Genomic DNA, 17,212 nt, shown 5'->3' with positions numbered 1-17,212 from the left:
ATAACAAATTCAATTCATTTTAACTGATAATAACAAAGGCTCTAAAGCAATGTTTTCCCACCTGCAGCAACAAACATCCTGTACTAAAAGTGAGGGGACATGGTGGCTGTGGGAAAGGTTGATGCCAAAGTGGCAGGGAGGATTTTTAACAGATAGCCAGAGTAGTCCTGGGCATGCACACTGGATAGCCTGACAGCCTAACATAGCTTTAATGTTGAAAAATACCTGAAAAGCCTGTCGAATGCAATGGAGTTTGGCAAGGAAATCACTGTCTCCTAGGCACTCCAACATTTCAGTTCTGGGTAATCAAGAGGAAGACAGCTGTTAAACTTCATTCAAAATCAAGCCTACTACAAATATGGCCTCAAGCAAGGTTTTACTATAGGACCTTAATGTAAAACACATGTCTTCTCCATATGGCTAGAACATCCTAAGCAGTGTTTAGGCTTGGACTTTCCTTCTTCTACATGTCTTTTTAATAAACATTACACAAACACAGTAGTAACATCTTATTATATTTCACCACCAAAAGCAGAACTGGAAAAGTACCTGAGTACTCGGGAGTAAATTTTTCCTTCTTCTACTAAATGCATGGCTTCTTCATAAAAAGGGCAGCGACAAAAAGACTCCAGGCTGTATGAATGCCGTACTTCTCTGTGCGCTGCAAGCTAGGAATACAGTGAGATAGAACAGATAACATTGACTGAAAAGAACAACTACAAAGAAAGAAAATAGATTGTTATTAGTCATGAAAAACATTCATTAATATTTTATAGCTAATAAAACCTAACTTCTGCTAGCCACTGGTGGCTCACACCTGTATGCATATGCTTGTAATTATTGCTACTCAGGAGGTTGAGAATTAAGGATGGTGGTTCAAAGCCAGCTTGGGCAGCAAAGTCCATGAGATTCTTAGCCATAAGTAACCACCAAAACATTAGAAGTAGAGTTGTAGCTCAAATGGTAGAGTTCTAGCCTTGAGTAAAAAAAGCACCCAGGCTAAGTTGAAGCTCCATGACAGGTACAAACAAACAAAAACAACAACAAACTTAACTTTATTTAACTTTCAAATCAGTTGTTAAGATTCCATACCAGCCTATGGGCTGTATTGAAAGAACTTGTCTCAAAAACAAAACACACAAAAAAGATTTCAGTTGTCAATAAGAGTAAAACAGTAACAAGTTTATTAGTTCATTTGGAATCCAACTATTTAAATCTACAGGGTACACAAAAGCATTATAGTACTCTATAACTATTCTTTCTCTGTAAAAGGGACAGGAGGAGGGATTTTAGCATGCAAAGAGTACTTAAAAGTACAATTCATGAAGCAAACCATGGAAATAAGCTCAATTTGGCACTCCAAAGGCATTCTGTCTCATGTGATTAATCACTACACAACTAAAAGATAATCATATTTTTGACTCTACAGAGTCTACCTACCCCATAACAGAATTCTAGTCTTCTGCCAGTTTATTATTAAACAACTGCAAAAACTATTTTAAAAAATCCTCTAGAGCAATTTTCCATTTCACTATGAAGCCATCATTTAATGGCACACTGTACTTTTCTTTTCTCATTGTTTTTCTAGGTGCTGCAGATGGAATCCAGAACATTGTGGGTGTGAGGTAAGCACTCTCTTGGCTATAGCTCCAAACCTGTACTGGTTTTTCTTCTTCTTGTTATTTGCTGGGTTTTGTTCTTGTTTGGTAGAGTCAGCACTGAGGTATTCTAGGCCTTGAACTTACTAGGCAGGTGATCTAACCTCTAGTTCTTCTTTTGCATTAGTATTTATTCATTTATTTGCACTGGTAGTAGGGTTTGAACTCAGAGCCTGGGCACTGTACCTTAGTTTTTTCCCTCATAGGTGGAGCTCTTGCATTTGAGCCATAGCTCCATTTCCAGCTTTTTTGTGGTTAACTGGAAATGAGAGTCTCTTGACTTTTCTGCTTGGGCTGGCTTCAAACCATGATTCTCAAATTTCAGCCTCCTGAGTAGCTAGGATTACAGGTATGAGCCACTGGGTGCTCAACCCATGAAATAAGGCCTCACTTTGTGCCTGGATACCAGCCTGGACCACAGTCCAAGTCACTTAGGTTTTTGATCCTAGTCTGGATGACAGGCATATTCCACCACATCCAGCTGCTCCTACTTAGACAGTTTCACTGACTCTTCTGCCCTGGGCTGGCCTGAACTGTGATCTCCCTAATCTCAGCTTTGATGTAACTTGGATGATAGTTACACACCATCATGACCAATCTTGTCATAGAGAAGGTGTTCCATGTATTTTTCTCCCAGGGCTGGCCTAGAACCATGATCCTTCATTCAGTCAGGGAAGAAAAAGGTACAGGAAGGAGATAAGAAGGGAAAGGGAAAACTCACAGATGAAATTGGTCAGATGTTGTATTTTTAAGCTGTTCATGTGTGTATGTGTGTGTGTGTGTGTGTGTGTGTATGTGTGTAGGGGGAGAGTTGGTGTGTGTGGGTGGAAGTACTGGGGTTTGAACTCAGGGTTTAGGTACTATCCTTTAGTTTTTCCACTCAAGACTGGCACTCTACTTCTTGAGCTACGTAGCCCACTTTGGCTTTTTGCCATGAATTTTTCTGAATTTTTCAGGCGGGTTTCAAACCACAATCCTCAAACTTCAGCCTCTTGAGGTCATTAGGATTTACAGGCACGAGTCACCAGAACCTGGCTTAAATTGTTACAAGTAGAAAAAAAAACTTATAAAGAAATGACCTCTTTGTAAGCCACATCTTTTGGTAAAAAACTTAAATCTCAACTGAAGACAAATTATACAGAGATTTGCAATTCTGTAATCACCACTGTGATACATTGCCATATTTATATCTAGCCTTTCTCCTCTGCTTATAGAGTTGTACAACATAGCATATGGGTTTCCTTTTACAAAATTTAAATCAAAACTCTATTGTAGCCAGGCAACGGTGGCTCATACCTGTAATCCTAGCTACTCAGGGGGCTGAGATCTGAGGATCATGATTCAAAGCCAGCCTGGGCAGTAAAGTCCATGAGACACTTATCTCTAATTAACTGCCAGAAAACCAGAAGTAGTGCTGTGGCTCAAAGTGGAAAAGCACTAGCCTTGGGCAAAAAGAGCTCAGGGACAGCACCCAGGCCCTGAGTTCAAGCCCCACGATAGACAAAAACAAAACAAAACAAAAAACCTCTACGTACTTTCTCATTACTGTTCCTATGCCAGTAAGCTCATTAGAAAGATGATTATGTTTATGTTTCAAATTGTAGATGTCTGTAATTTGGCATTAAACCATTCTTTTTTCATTATTATTATTAAAATGACACAGTGAGCAAAACTATTCTTTTTCATTACTATTAAAAGGACACAGTGAGCATTATTATATGTAAAATCCTTGAACCTGATTATGTCTGTGGAACCATTTAGAAGTATGATTTGTTAACTAAAGAATCTGAACATTTTTACCTTCTAATATAAGCTAAAATTGCTTTATGATAAAACTTTATATGCCTCATCAAAATCTACAAACTACGAAAGTACCTATCAAGTACATGCTTTCTCCTAAAAGAGACTCCTGTGAGCGCATATATTCATCTTGGTATCATGATAGCATTAGATAAATAAATAGCAACTGGGTGGATAACAGCAATCACTTGTAATCCCAGCACCCAGGAGGCTGAGGTAGTATAATCAGAAATTCAAGGCCAACCTGGGCTACATTACAAGAATATGACTCAAAAAAAGAGAGAAATTTTTATAAAAATGAATGACAACCCAACTGGTTTATAGCAAATCACACTCTCATACTAAAAATGAAGAGACACCTCTTACCTCTGCTGCGGAAACAAAGGAATCAGTTGACTCCACACTCAAAGAGTCACGTAGGCCAAAGTCATCCACATTCCCCTTCATTGTGGCATCTGATTCTTTATCTTAAAAGTAAAAAAGGTGGGAAGTTCAGGAACTGATCTCTACAATGTTTTACTCCCTACAGGTTATTTCTTCCCAGTCTTTATTTAGACAGCTAGGCTCTAAAAGGAAAACAATAATACACCAACAGGCTATAACCTGACAGTTGTCTCCAAGTGCATCCATTGTTCTACTGAGGAAATACTGCTATGTAAGAAAGCACAGAAATTAAACTTCATTTTAGAGTAGAAGGGCTCTTGAGTATATTTTAATCACCAACATTATTTTGGTTACATGGTGAAATCACTATATAACAAAACTTTTTTATAACTGAGCAATTCATTTGGAAATGGTCTTGTCCAAATTGGGAGTTCTGGAAGGTTCATTCATATAAGCTGAATTATTAACCTTAAATATCTGGTAAACCACTTGTGGTTAGCTGATCTTTGAAACAATAAAAAGTTATCTGTGAGTTCATCAACCTTTAAGGCCTACTTTTAAAAAGCTAAACACCTAACAAAGATCAGATCTAGGTACCTGATACTCATTCCACTTACTAAATAAAGGGCTAACTATAATTGACTTGGTGATTTTAAAGGGTTGATAAAGCTTAACTACTCTGGAAATTATTTACCTGGCTATACCAAGACAGGCTACACATGAGCAGTATATATCATTCTGAATGCGGGTAGGAAAATCTTCATATGCTATCAGAAAAGTAGCTTATAACATATTTTCAAATACTCTAAATATTTGATTATATTGTATTATATGACTGATATGTATCCAGATTATCACAGCTCTCTCTCTCTCTCTCTCTCTCTCTCTCTCTCTCTCTCTCTATATATATATATATATATATATATATATATATATATATTTTTGTTCGGATTCTCAATGTATTAAATCTGTCAAAACACTTTATCTTCTTTAAAAAGGAACCAGAAATTTCATTGGCTTTCATTTATCCCAGTTTTGATCCCATTAGCAAAATTCAGTATCGGTATTTTACAAGTTCTAAAGATGCTATGGACCAGCAAATACTATTTGTAACTACAGGGAAGTAAAGTGATTTTTTTTAAAAATGGAAAACACACATTAGTTAAAATTCAACCATTGCATAATCAATTATAGTCCATGTTCTAGCTAGAAAAAGTGAAAATAATTCACAATTGATAGAAAATTCACTCATAATGCATGTCAAAATCAATGACATACACAGCATATTTTTCCTACTTTATTTTTGGCAAGACCAGATTCTATATTTTAACTATTTACTTTCTAAGTTTAAATTATAATTTTTATGATGCTTATCTCAATCTTTTGATATTTTTTTATTAGCATAAATGAATTATACAAAGGAGGTCTCATTTTACACACACACACATACACACACACACACACACACACACACACACACACACACACACACACATATTGCCAGTCCTGGTGCTTCAACTCAGGCCTGGGCACTGTCTTTCAGCTTCTTTTGCTCAAGACTAGCACTCTACCACTTGAACCATAGTACCACTTCTGTTTTGTTTCTGTTTATGTGGTACTGAGTAATCGAACCCAGGGCATGCTGGGCATGCATGCTAGGCAAGCACTCTACCACTAAACCACATTCCCAGCCCTTTGTGCCACTTTTATCTCTGATTAATCAGCAAAAAGAAATAGAGGTGGTAGAGTGCCAGACTTCAGTGGAATAGAAAGTAAGAGTGACTGTAACCCTAGCTACTCAGGATGCTGAGATCTGAAGTTTGCAGTCTGAAGTTGGTCTGAGCAGGAAAAGCTTTGAGACTCTTATCTCCAATAAACAACTCAGAAGAAGTCAGAAGTGATACTTTATCTCAAGTGGTAGAGTACTAGCCTTGAACAAAAGACACTCAGAGACAGTGACCAGGCCTTAATTCTAGCCCCAGGACTGGCAAAAATAAAAAAAAAGAGGAAAGTGGAGCTAGAAAGGTGGCTTAGTGGTAGAGTGCTTTCCTTGCATGCATGAGGCCCTGGGTTCGATATCTCAGCACCACATAAGCAGAAAAAGCCAGAAGTGGCACTGTGGCGCAAGTGGTAGAGCGCTAGCCTTGAACTGAATTGCTGAGGGGCAGCGCCTAGGCCCAGAGTTCAGGCCCCATGACCAACAAAAAAAGAAGACGAAGAAGAAGAGGAGAAAGAAAGGAGGAAGAAGGAAAAAGAAAGTGTAAAGTCCTGAGTTCAAGCCTTAGTACTGGCAAAATAAAATTATGGATATTATTACTAATTTTTTGATCTAGCATCTGTATATGAAATATTTTTCGGGGCTAGGAAGGTGGCTCAGTGGTAGAGTGCTTGCCTTGCATGCATGAGGCCCTGGGTTCGATTCCTCAGCACCCCATAAGCAAAAAAGAAAAAAGCCAGAAGTGGCGCTGTGGCTCAAGTGGTAGAGTGCTAGCCTTGAGCTAAAGAGCTGAGGGACAGTGCCCAGGCCCACAACCGGACCCCCCCCCAAAAAAAAAGAAAAAAAATATTTTTTCTCGTTGAACCTGGATCTCTGGGTTAACATGATAATCTGTAGTTCCATTTATTTCCTGCAGATGACATAAATTTATTCTTCTTCATGGCTAAACAATAGTACATTTGGACACCTAGAAAGGTTCCATATCTTGGCTATTATAAATAGTGCTGCTATATACATGGGTGTGCAAGTCTCTCTCTCATGTAATGAATGGGCCTATAAGTATATAAGTAAACCCTGTAGGTGGTATGCAAGTGATTACAAATGAATGAACTGAAGTATAATACACTTTATGGAGAGCTCAAATAGTATAACTCTTTAGAAAGATGAAGTCAACGCTCAACAAAATAAGTATCAAGAAATGAGTACTTGCAAGAGAGGAGGTGGGGATGAAGGGAGAGGAGTAGATGAATGAAGTGGGGAAAGAGGGAGAATGCAGCTAAGAGTTCATTTTATAGAGCACAAAATTAAGAAAAATACGGCAAGGGCCGGATGAAAGGGACTGAAAGCGTTGAAAGGATAACACAGATCAAGATGCATTGTATAAAAATCAGTCGCCTTCCTGTACACTGACAATGTACAAGCAGAGAGGGAAATAAAGGAAGCTACCCCATTCATAATAACCTCCCAAAAAATAAAATATTTAGGAATTAACCTAACCAAAGATGTAAAGGAATTAGTTAATGAAAACTATAAACAGTTAAAGAAAGAAATTACAGAAGACACTAGGAAATGGAAAAGCCTCCCATGCTCTTGGATAGGCAGACTTAATATAGTGAAAATGGCAATACTGGCAAAATTAATATACAAATTCAATGCAATTCCTATTAAAATCCCAATGACGTACATCACTGAAATACAGAAAACAGTCCAAAAATTCATATGGAACAACAAAAGACCTAGAATAGCCAAAACAATTCTAGGGAATAAAGACAACATGGGAGGGATATCCATGCCGAACTTCAAACTCTACTATAGAGTCATAATAACAAAGACAGCATGGTACTGGCACAAAAACAGACCCGAAGACCAATGGAACAGAATAGAAGATCCAGAAATAAATCCACAGGCCTACAGCCAGCTGATATTCGACAAAGGAGCCAAAGACATACAATGGAAGAAACACAGCCTCTTCAACCGCTGGTGCTGGGAAAACTGGGCAGCCACATGCAGAAAACTAAAAGTGGACCCCAGCCTATCACCATGCACCAACATCAACTCAAAATGGATTAAAGACCTTAACATTAAACCTGAATCTCTGAAACTACTGCAGGACAGAGTAGGAGAGACACTTGAACTCATAGGCACAGGAAGGAACTTCCTGAACAGAGTCCCAGGGTCACAACAAATTGGAGAGAGACTTGACAAATGGGACTACCTTAAAATAAAAAGCTTCTGCACAGCTAAAGCTATCACAACAAGCTAGAAAGGCAACCAACTAATTGGAAAAAAATTTACCAGCAATATATCAGACAAGGGGTTAATATCCAATATATACAGGGAACTCAAGAAACTAATCCCTCCCAAACCTAACAAACCAATTACTAAATGGGCAAGGGAACTAAAGAGAGACTTCTCAGATGAAGAGATAAAAATGGCAAAGAAACACATGAGGAAATGTTCACCATCTCTGGTTGTGAAGGAATTGCAAATAAAGACAACCCTGAGATACCACCTTACCCCAGTCAGAATGGCCCACATCCACAAATCAGCCAACGACAAATGCTGGAGGGGATGTGGAGAAAGAGGAACCCTATTACACTGCTGGTGGGAATGTACACTTATATAACCACTTTGGAAAGCAGTCTGGAGGTACCTCAGAAAGTTAAATATTGACCTCCCTTATGACCCAGTCATACCACTTCTAAGCATCTACCCTGAACAACAGGAACCAATATGCAAGGACACATGCACCTCCATGTTTATTGCAGCACTGTTCACAATAGCCAGAATATGGAAACAACCCAGATGTCCCACCACAGATGAATGGATCCAAAAATTGTGGTATCTATACACAATGGAGTATTATGCAGCTATTAGAAATGACAAAATAAGCCGGGCGCTGGTGGCTCACGCCTGTAATCCTAGCTACTCAGGAGGCTGAGATCTGAGGATCACGGTTCAAAGTCAGCCCGGGCAGGAGAGACCATGAGACTCCTATCTCAAATAAACCACCAGAAAACCGGAAGTGGCACTCAAGTGGTAGAGCGCTCGCCTTGAGCTGAAGAGCTGAAGGACAGCGCCCAGGCCCAGAGTTCAAGCCCCACGACTGACAAAAAAAAAAAAAAAAAAGAAATGACAAAATAATGGCATTTGCAGGGAAATGGATGGAGCTAGAAGAAATCATGTTGAGCGAGATAAGCCAAGAGCAAAGAGACAAAAGGTACATGATCTCCCTGATAAGTGGATGTTAAATCCAAAATGTTAGGTGATACGATGTAATTAACAGGACTTAAGAAACAAAGGACTTCCACTCATCTTGTTGAATCACTACTAAATAACCCCATGCTGCTGATCACATGTACACATATGTGTATACCGGAGGAGAACCAGGAAGACAACACAGAACTAGAGGGAATCGGAGAAAAACATATAACAGCAGGACCAATCAGCTGCACTGGACATTGACCAAAATGAACTAAGCAACTCAATGGCAGCGATGGGAGGGAGGGAACAAGTGGGAGAGAAGGAACAATTGATGCTATGCAAAACAAAAGAAATGTACGTATCACCCAACGTGGAAGAAATAACTATCGCAAAGCTCCTAGAACTCATAAATGTTATAGACCATGATAGACAATTTGCTCCAGGAAAGTTAGAATGTGTTTGTGACTTTAACTGAGCATCACTATCCCACAATACTGTGAAATTTGGGAAATTATGTAACCACTTAATCACAATAAAAAAATTGAAAGAAAAGATGCATCAAGTGTTTTGTTAAATGGCAAAAAAAAAAAAGATTCAATATTTATCCTAAAAAATTAAGAACAGTGAAGGAAGGGGTGGGCTGGGGTGATGGATGAGAATGTTGAAAGGGATGACATTGGTCAAAACACACTGTATTCATAAACTGCTTTGTTGAATGGCAGCTCCTTTGTACAACTGCTTAAAGATAAGAAAATATTTTAAAGAGAGAAATCATAGTAAAATTTCGCTATGCCACAGCAATTTCAAAGTAGGATTAAATTTACAGCCCATAACTCTTAGTTCCATATGACTTTTGCTATTTTCAGAATGGAACACAGACATTTATCTTTGTCACTTTCCCTTTCTGACATTACCCAGAAGCTGTTAAAAGTCTGTTTTACTTCAATCAACAGTAACCAGCCATTCAATGTCATCCAACTCAGCTACCAGGCTGTACTTTACTTAAAAATAAATAAATGAAACTAGCACAGAGAAATAACTCAATAGCAGAGGAACTGGATACTCACCTCTCACCTCAGTTATTGTTATGACTCCTAGAGTAGTAGCTAAATAATAAGAAGAGCATAATACATCTATTTTTAGATAAATCAGTGAAAAGTAAAAAAAAATCTTTCAAAATCCCAAATGAATTGTTCATATGCCTATTGTAGTAGCTAGGCACCAGAGACTCACGCGTATACTCTTAGGCAAGAGGCTGTGCAGAAGGCTCAGTTCAAAATCCAGCCCAGGCAGAAAAGTCTGTGAGACTCTTATCTCCACTAAACTATCAAAAAAGCCAGAAGTGGAGCTGTGGCTCAAGTAGTAGAGCACTAGCATTCAGCAAAAGAAGTTCAGGGACAGAGCCCAGGCACTGAATTCAAAAGTTCAAGCCCCAGGACTAGCAGACACACACAAAAATAAAACAAAACAACAATAAAACCTTAAAATACTCTTTCTATGAAGTACCAACTCTTTTTGTTTTGTTTTGTGTTTCTGAGACAAGGACTTCTTGTGTAGCACAGGCTGGCCTCAACTTCCTTATACTTTTACCTCCAAATGCTGAGATTTTAGGCATGTGCCTCCACACCCACTTTAAAAAATATCAATTCTGAATTGTGGTACTGAAAGACAAGAAACACATGAAAATCAAAGCCTTCATCTTAGACAATATTTTAAGAAACTAATTACTAATTTTTTTGTGTGCTGGTAGTAGGGCTTGAATTTAGAGCCTAGGCACTGTCCCTTCTTTTATTTGTTCAGGGCTGTCATTCTACCACTTGAACCACAGTTCTACTTCCAGCTTTTTTTTGTGCTAAATTGGAGCTAAAGAAGTTCATGGAAGCTGGGTACCAGTGGCTCACTCCTGTAATGGTAGCTACTCAGGAGGCTGAGATCTGAGGATCATGGTTCAAAGCCAGCCCAGGCAGGAAAGTTTGTGATACTCTTATCTCCAATTAACCACCAGAAAACTGGAAGTGGTGCTGTGGCTCAAGTGGTAGAGTACTTGCCTTGAGCTGAAAAGCCCAGGGACAGTGCCCAGGCCTAGAGTTTAAGCTCCACGACCAACCAAAAAAAACCTCATGGACTTACAACCTTGATCTTTAGATCAGCCTTCTGAGTAGCTAGGATAACAGGCATGCGCCACCAGGTTATTTAAATTTTTCTTAATGGTTAAGAGTATTAAGATCATAATGAGATGATGTTATATACTTCCACAATGACTAAATGGGGGAAAAGACATTTTTAAAAAAGTTTTACTGCAATGGAAACACTTAATACTCCACTAGTAGAAACATCCAATTGGGTCAGCACTGGTGGCTCATACTTGTAATCCTGACTACTCAGGAGGCTGAGATCTGAGGATCATGGTTCAAAGCCATCCCAAGAAGAAAAGTCTGTGAGACTCTTATCTCCAATAAAACTACTCAGAAAAAGCCAGAAGTGGTGCTGTGGCTCAAATGGTAGAGTGCTAGCCTTGAGTACAAAGAGGCTCAGGCATAGCGCCCAAGCCCTGAGTTCAAACTCCAGGACCAGCAAATAAAAGAAAGACATATCCAATTTATAGAACTTAAAAAAAATGTTTTGTGTGTATGTGCCAGTACTAAGGCTTGCACTCAGGGCCTTGTGCTCTTGCTTGACTTTTTCTGCTCAAAGCTGGCGTTCTATCACTTGAGCCACACTTCCAATTTTAGTGGGGTTTTTTTGTGTTATTGTTGTTGTTTTTGCTCATGGGGCTTGAACTCTAGGCCTGGGCACTGTCCCTCAGCTCTTCAGCTCAAGGCTAGCACTTTACCACTTGAGCCACAGTGCCACTTCCAGTTTTCTGGTAGTTAATTGGAGATAAGACCTCTCACGGACATTCGTGCCTGGGCGGGCTTTGAACTGCAATCCTGAAATCTCAGCCTCCTGAGTAGTTCGATTACAGGCATGTGCCACTGGCATCCAGCTTAGTTTTTTGTTGTTGTTGTGTTGTTTGTTTTTGCCTGTTAATTGGAAATAAGAGTCTCACTGATCTATCTGCCTGAGATGGCTTCAAATCTCTATCTTCAGAGCTCAACTTCCTGAGTAGCCATGACTACAGACATGAGCCACTGATGCAGGGCAGGCAGAAGAATTTTGGAAAGCTTAGCAATCATGCAACAATCTTTCAGACTGTACTCTAGCATTTCTACCCTTGGACATTTTTTTGTATGTATGCCGGTCCTGGGTTTTGAATTCAGGGCCTCATTGCTGTCCCTGAGCTTTGCTCAAGGCTAGTGCCACAACACCACTTTGGCTTTTTGGTGGTTAACTGACGTTAAGAGTCTCATGGACTTTCCTGCCCGGGATGTCTTTGAAATGTGATCCTCATATCTCAGTCTCCTGAGTAGCTAGGATTATAGGTGTGAGCCAGTGGCGTCCAACTTACCCTTGGACATTTTATAGAAATGCTTATCTGCATAAGAATGTTCATAAGAGTACAATGTTTATGGGGCTGGGAAGGTAGCTTAGTGGTAGAGTGATTGCCTAGCATGCATGAAGCCCTGGGTTTGATTCCTCAGCCCCACATAAACAGAAAAAACCAGAAATGGAGCTGTGGTTCAAGTGATAGAGTGCTAGCCTTGAGCAAAAGAAGCTCAGGGATAGTGCTCATCCCCTGAGTTCAAGCTTCAGGGACTGGCCAAAAAAAAAAAAAAAAAAAAAAAAAGCAGCAGGACAAAATAAAGCCAAATTGATATATCTTGGCCCCCAAAGCTGACAGAAGAAAGGATCATTAAAGGTGGAGTGAGAGAGGGGCAACAAAAGAAAAACTTTCTGTGTTTCAACCCTGGCAAAGAGGCTATAGATTGTTACTAGACACGCGTTTTATTGTGTGAATGAGGAAGCATCTACAATGAAGCTAGGTTCAACAATCAAAAGACCTGATAAGTCTATTAAGTGTAACAGCAAACTGAAAACAATTTATCTGCAACTAAAGGCAGTAGTCATAGTATATCTTACCAAGCAAATCCCCATCATAATCTTTATTCTTCTAGCTACCAACTTTTTACTATCTAGTGGCTGGTTGAGAACAGTTAATTTAGAATATTTATCTGTCTACCTATCTGTCACAGGTATACCACACCACACCTACTTCAAATGGGGATGTTTAGGGGAAGAAAGACAAATACCTTCAAGGAGAAGATATGGAAATTATGCTTACTATATAAGGGCAACTACTAGCCTGGTGTGAAAGGCAGCCTCCTAATGGAGCATGTCAGCACTTAGGAGATTAAGGCAGGAGTGTGACTTTGAGACAAACCTGTACAACACAATGAGTTCCAGGTCAGCCTGAACAACTCGCAAGAACCACCCCTCTCACATTCACACAAGAAGCTCAATAATGGCTGGGAATGTAGCTCAGTGATATAGTACCTGCCTGGCATGCTCAAGAAATTATGCACTTTCCTTCAAGGGTTTAAAAAGCAAGACAGAAAATAAAGTCATGTTGATTATATATTATATACCCCGCAAAGTTGATAGCAGAAAGGATTGTTAAAGGTAGAGTGAAAGAGGAATTAAATCCTTAAAACCACAAGAAAATAAAAAACAAAATACTCCATAAAATACTACAATTAACATACTGCTTTTCAGTAGAGTAGCTTTGTTGGATGGTTGGTTGGCCATCTTTTAAAGTAAGTCAATCTAAAGACTTTTTCAACTTTTTAAAACCTATTTCAATCACCCAATAACTTTTAAAACACTCATGCAGCATCATAAACAATGTCCTTCGTTGGAAGAGCAACAAAACTGTAATATTTATTTTTAACTGAATTGTCATAAGTTTCAGGCCAAAAATCTGACTGGATTCAAGACTTTCTCCCTTTCTCATAACCTCATAATTCACATATTACTTAAGTTATTTCCAAAGAAGGATTTGTTTTAAAAGTTTTTTGTTGTCTTTTTTTTTTTTAAGAAAAACTGGAAGACATTTCAGACTTGGACCTTGAAACCTCAGGCCTGGCTCCATTTCCTTTGACCAAGTGAAGTAGGTTTTCTGTGTCTCACTTTTGCTGTCTCAAAGCACATTCTATTTTTTGTCACATAGACAACATCAAGTCTATTTTAACCTCAACTGACTCTAGCGGAGATTCCAAAGATGCCACTGTTCTTTTAAAACCCAGGCTGTCCACTGCAGATTTTATAACACGGGCAAGAAGAGGGAGTCTGCCAAACGTCTCAATGTCAGCTGACTTGTATGTTGGTGGCTATTCGCCAGATGACTTTTACCAGCTTAAATAAGATTTGGGAATCTTGTCTTTCTTATGGTTTTATTCAAAAAGGAAAAGTTTCTGCTGCCAACAAGTATTATACAGTCTACTATAATTTTTCAAATAATCTAGAAAACTACTGCGGCTTTGTGCATTTTATATAACCACCTGCCAATCTACAGTGTGCTTTTCTGATTGTTTTTTCAATGCCAGAACAAAACTGAACTTTTAAAAAGTGAACACAATTTCATAAAGTGAAATATGTTCTTGATTTTCCCCTCAATGTGCATCAACATTGCCAAGAGCAGCAATGAGATCCACTAGAACAAGAGAGAACTAAAAGGCTGCTGTGTTTTTACTACACAGTTTGCCTCTGTTAAAAGATTAACAGGCGTGCATAAGCAGTCTGCCCCTGACACTACACAAAAGAGACCGCAATGACAGCTGTGGCTGGCTTTTCTTATTTGTGAAAACTTTCATGCACCATGACTGCTAACACAACAACTGTGATTCCCAACTGAGAAATACCACTGCCAGTCACACTGAGGAAGAAATAGAAAGGGGCCACTCACAGTGTAGATGGCCATCACAAATAGCATTATATTTTTTTTCTTTTGCCAGTACTGGGGCTTGAACTCAGGGCCTGGGCACTGTCCCTGAGCTTCTTTGGTTCAAGGCTAGCACTCTACTTGAGCCACAGCACCACTTCCAGCTTTTCCTGTTTATGTGGTACTGAGGAAATTGAACCAAGGGCTTCACACATGCTAGGGAAGTATTCTACTACTAAGCCATGTTCCCAGCCTTTCTTTTCTTCCTTTTTTTTTTTTTTTTTTTTTTTTGTCGGCCGTGGGGCTTGAACTCTGGGCCTGGACGCTGTTCCTCAGCTCTTCAGCTAGCACTCTACTAGTTGAGCCACAGTGCCACTTCCAGTTTTCTGGTGGTTTATTGGAGAGAAGATTCTCATGGACTTTCCTGCCCAGGCTGGCTTTGAACTGCAATCCTCAGATCTCAGTCTCCTGAGTGGCTAGGATTACAGGCATGAGCCACCAGCATGAAGCTCTTTTCTTTTTTAAAGAAGGAAACAGTGAGTAGGACAACAAGTATGACTGGATTTCAGTTATGGAGACTTTTATAGGAACCTTAGGTACTACTATTTACACAATATCCCACATATGGTTCCTGGCTAAAAGGACAAGTATAAGTTACAAAAAGGCGTATATGACTTCATGAAATCTAGGACATAGAAACCTAGGCTGTGAAAACATAACTTGAATTAAAAGAGGCAAGGGCAAGCATCAAGAATTCCTCTTGTTGGTAGAACGCTAGCCTTGAGCTGAAGAGCTGAGGGACAGCGCCCAGGCCCAGAGTTCAGGCCCCACAACCGGAACCAAAAAAAAAAAAAAAAAAAGAATTCCTCTTGTTTCTGGGATCCCAGAACTCTCATTGTCTTCCTTGAACCTATGTGATCTGAATAAATAGGAGCAGTTAGGTTCCATTCTGTGGCATTATTATGTCCTTTAAAATTAAGGACAAAAAAAATCACATGGTATCTTATAAATACATTAGAAGCAATAGCAAGAAAAAAAAAAACACTTGTGTCCCTATCTTGGGGTTCATTTCGCTTAACTTTCATCTTATCTGCTCATATGTACAGAGATCTTGACCTTTTCTGCATTGCTTTGTATGTTCCTCCCCCATGGTATAACCCCTGTTTTCACTGTATTTGGTGTCAGTATAATTTGGGGAGGGGAAGGGAAAAAACAAAATGCTTCAACAGGGATACAGGTTAACCCATTGTAACAATGAGATATACAAGACACTATGTTGAAAAACGAACTTCACAATTTAGGCGGGGGGGGGGGGGGTAGGAGGGAGTGTGGTTGTGGAGGTGGGATGGTAGGGAAAAATCAAAGGAGGAGGCAACAATGCTTGATTAGAAATGTACTCATTACCTTGCACATGTAACTGTAACCCCTCTGTACAGTATTTTCACAATAAAAAACTTATAAAAAAATTAAGACTGTGAGGGTTGGGAAGTTGGCTCAGTGGTAGAGTGCTTGCCTTGCATGCATGAGGTCCTGGGTTTGATTCCTCAACACCACATAAGCAGAAAAAGCCAGAAGTGGCACTGTGGCTCAAGTGGTAGAGCGCTAGCCTTGAACTGAAGAGCTGAGGGACAGCGCCCAGGCCCAGAGTTCAGGCCCCACGACCGACATAAAAAAAAAAAAAAAAAAAAGTAAGACTGTGAGCCTCAACATTCGATAGGAAATTACTAAGCCAAATTTCTCATGTTGTGCAATCAGCTCCCTGTATAGAGATCTGAGTATACAACTTAAGCCCAAAATTGATATCACTTCCTAAAAATAAACCCTCAGAGAGTTTGCCCTACCACAGTGACTCTGCAGGAAAGGAAGATGTCAACTCTGGGCCGACATTTGACACGACATGATAGAGTGAGGTGCTTCCTCCTGCAGCCAGCCTCATCCAAAATGTCCAACTGTTCTATCTGGCTGCTTACCAAAAAAGAATAACACCTCTCTAGCGGTCAAGAGGTCCCACTTGAGAACATGACCTGCTCATTGCCAGAGAATTTGTGCAGTCAGTACTAGGCTGGAAAAAGCTCTGATTTTTCCCTTAGAGGATGTCTTACTGACTCAAAACATACCTTTACAAAAAGGAACCACAAGAAAGATGGATGAAAACATTTAAATGTAGTGATGATGCTTTCATAGTCTCCTTGAAATATATAAATTTGTGACGAAATAATCTTTAAGGTACAAAGTAAGACCCTTCCCAGTTTATCTATGATACATATATTGTGTTGGAACATACCCAACAACTTATTGTTTGAACCCCTTCTATTCTATGCTAGAGCTATGCTGTTCCCTCTGCCATTTCTCAACTGTCTTCCTGCTGGGCTGACTGTCTTCAGTGTCACTGGTGTGAAGACTTCTCTTGCCACCCTGGGAAAAGCATAGTGTTTCCACAGACCTATACAAATGCATTACCAGGTACTTACTCCGGTACATATGTAGTCACTTTTAATGCCTGGTAGACAATATACTCTAGTTGCCTAAAAACAGCATGAGAATCTTTATTTTTGTTCCTCTACTGCCTTTACCATGTTGGGCATATATAAAGAAATTAAATGCTTGCCATATAAATATTCTGCATATATA

General features: G+C 39.4%; 1 protein-coding gene across 1 annotated transcript in view; it reads right to left on the bottom strand.

The window, feature by feature from the left end:
- The window catches only part of Miga1 (mitoguardin 1), a 67,999-nt gene that overhangs the window by 17,599 nt on the left and 33,188 nt on the right, over positions 1-17,212 (bottom strand). Inside the window, exons 8-10 of the mRNA XM_070007335.1 lie at positions 3,825-3,925; positions 550-668; positions 226-298 (exon numbers count right to left, since the gene is read on the bottom strand). Of these exons, the coding sequence (XP_069863436.1) occupies positions 226-298; positions 550-668; positions 3,825-3,925 (293 nt within the window). The remainder of the gene's footprint in view (positions 1-225; positions 299-549; positions 669-3,824; positions 3,926-17,212) is intronic.

Source organism: Dipodomys merriami, unplaced genomic scaffold (genome assembly GCF_024711535.1).
Source record: "Dipodomys merriami isolate MVZ:Mamm:240054 unplaced genomic scaffold, mDipMer1.0.p SCAF_7, whole genome shotgun sequence".
Classification (NCBI taxonomy): Eukaryota; Metazoa; Chordata; class Mammalia; order Rodentia; family Heteromyidae; genus Dipodomys; species Dipodomys merriami.
Note: the sequence above shows the minus strand (reverse complement) of the source record. Positions and strands in the feature narration are given on the sequence as shown.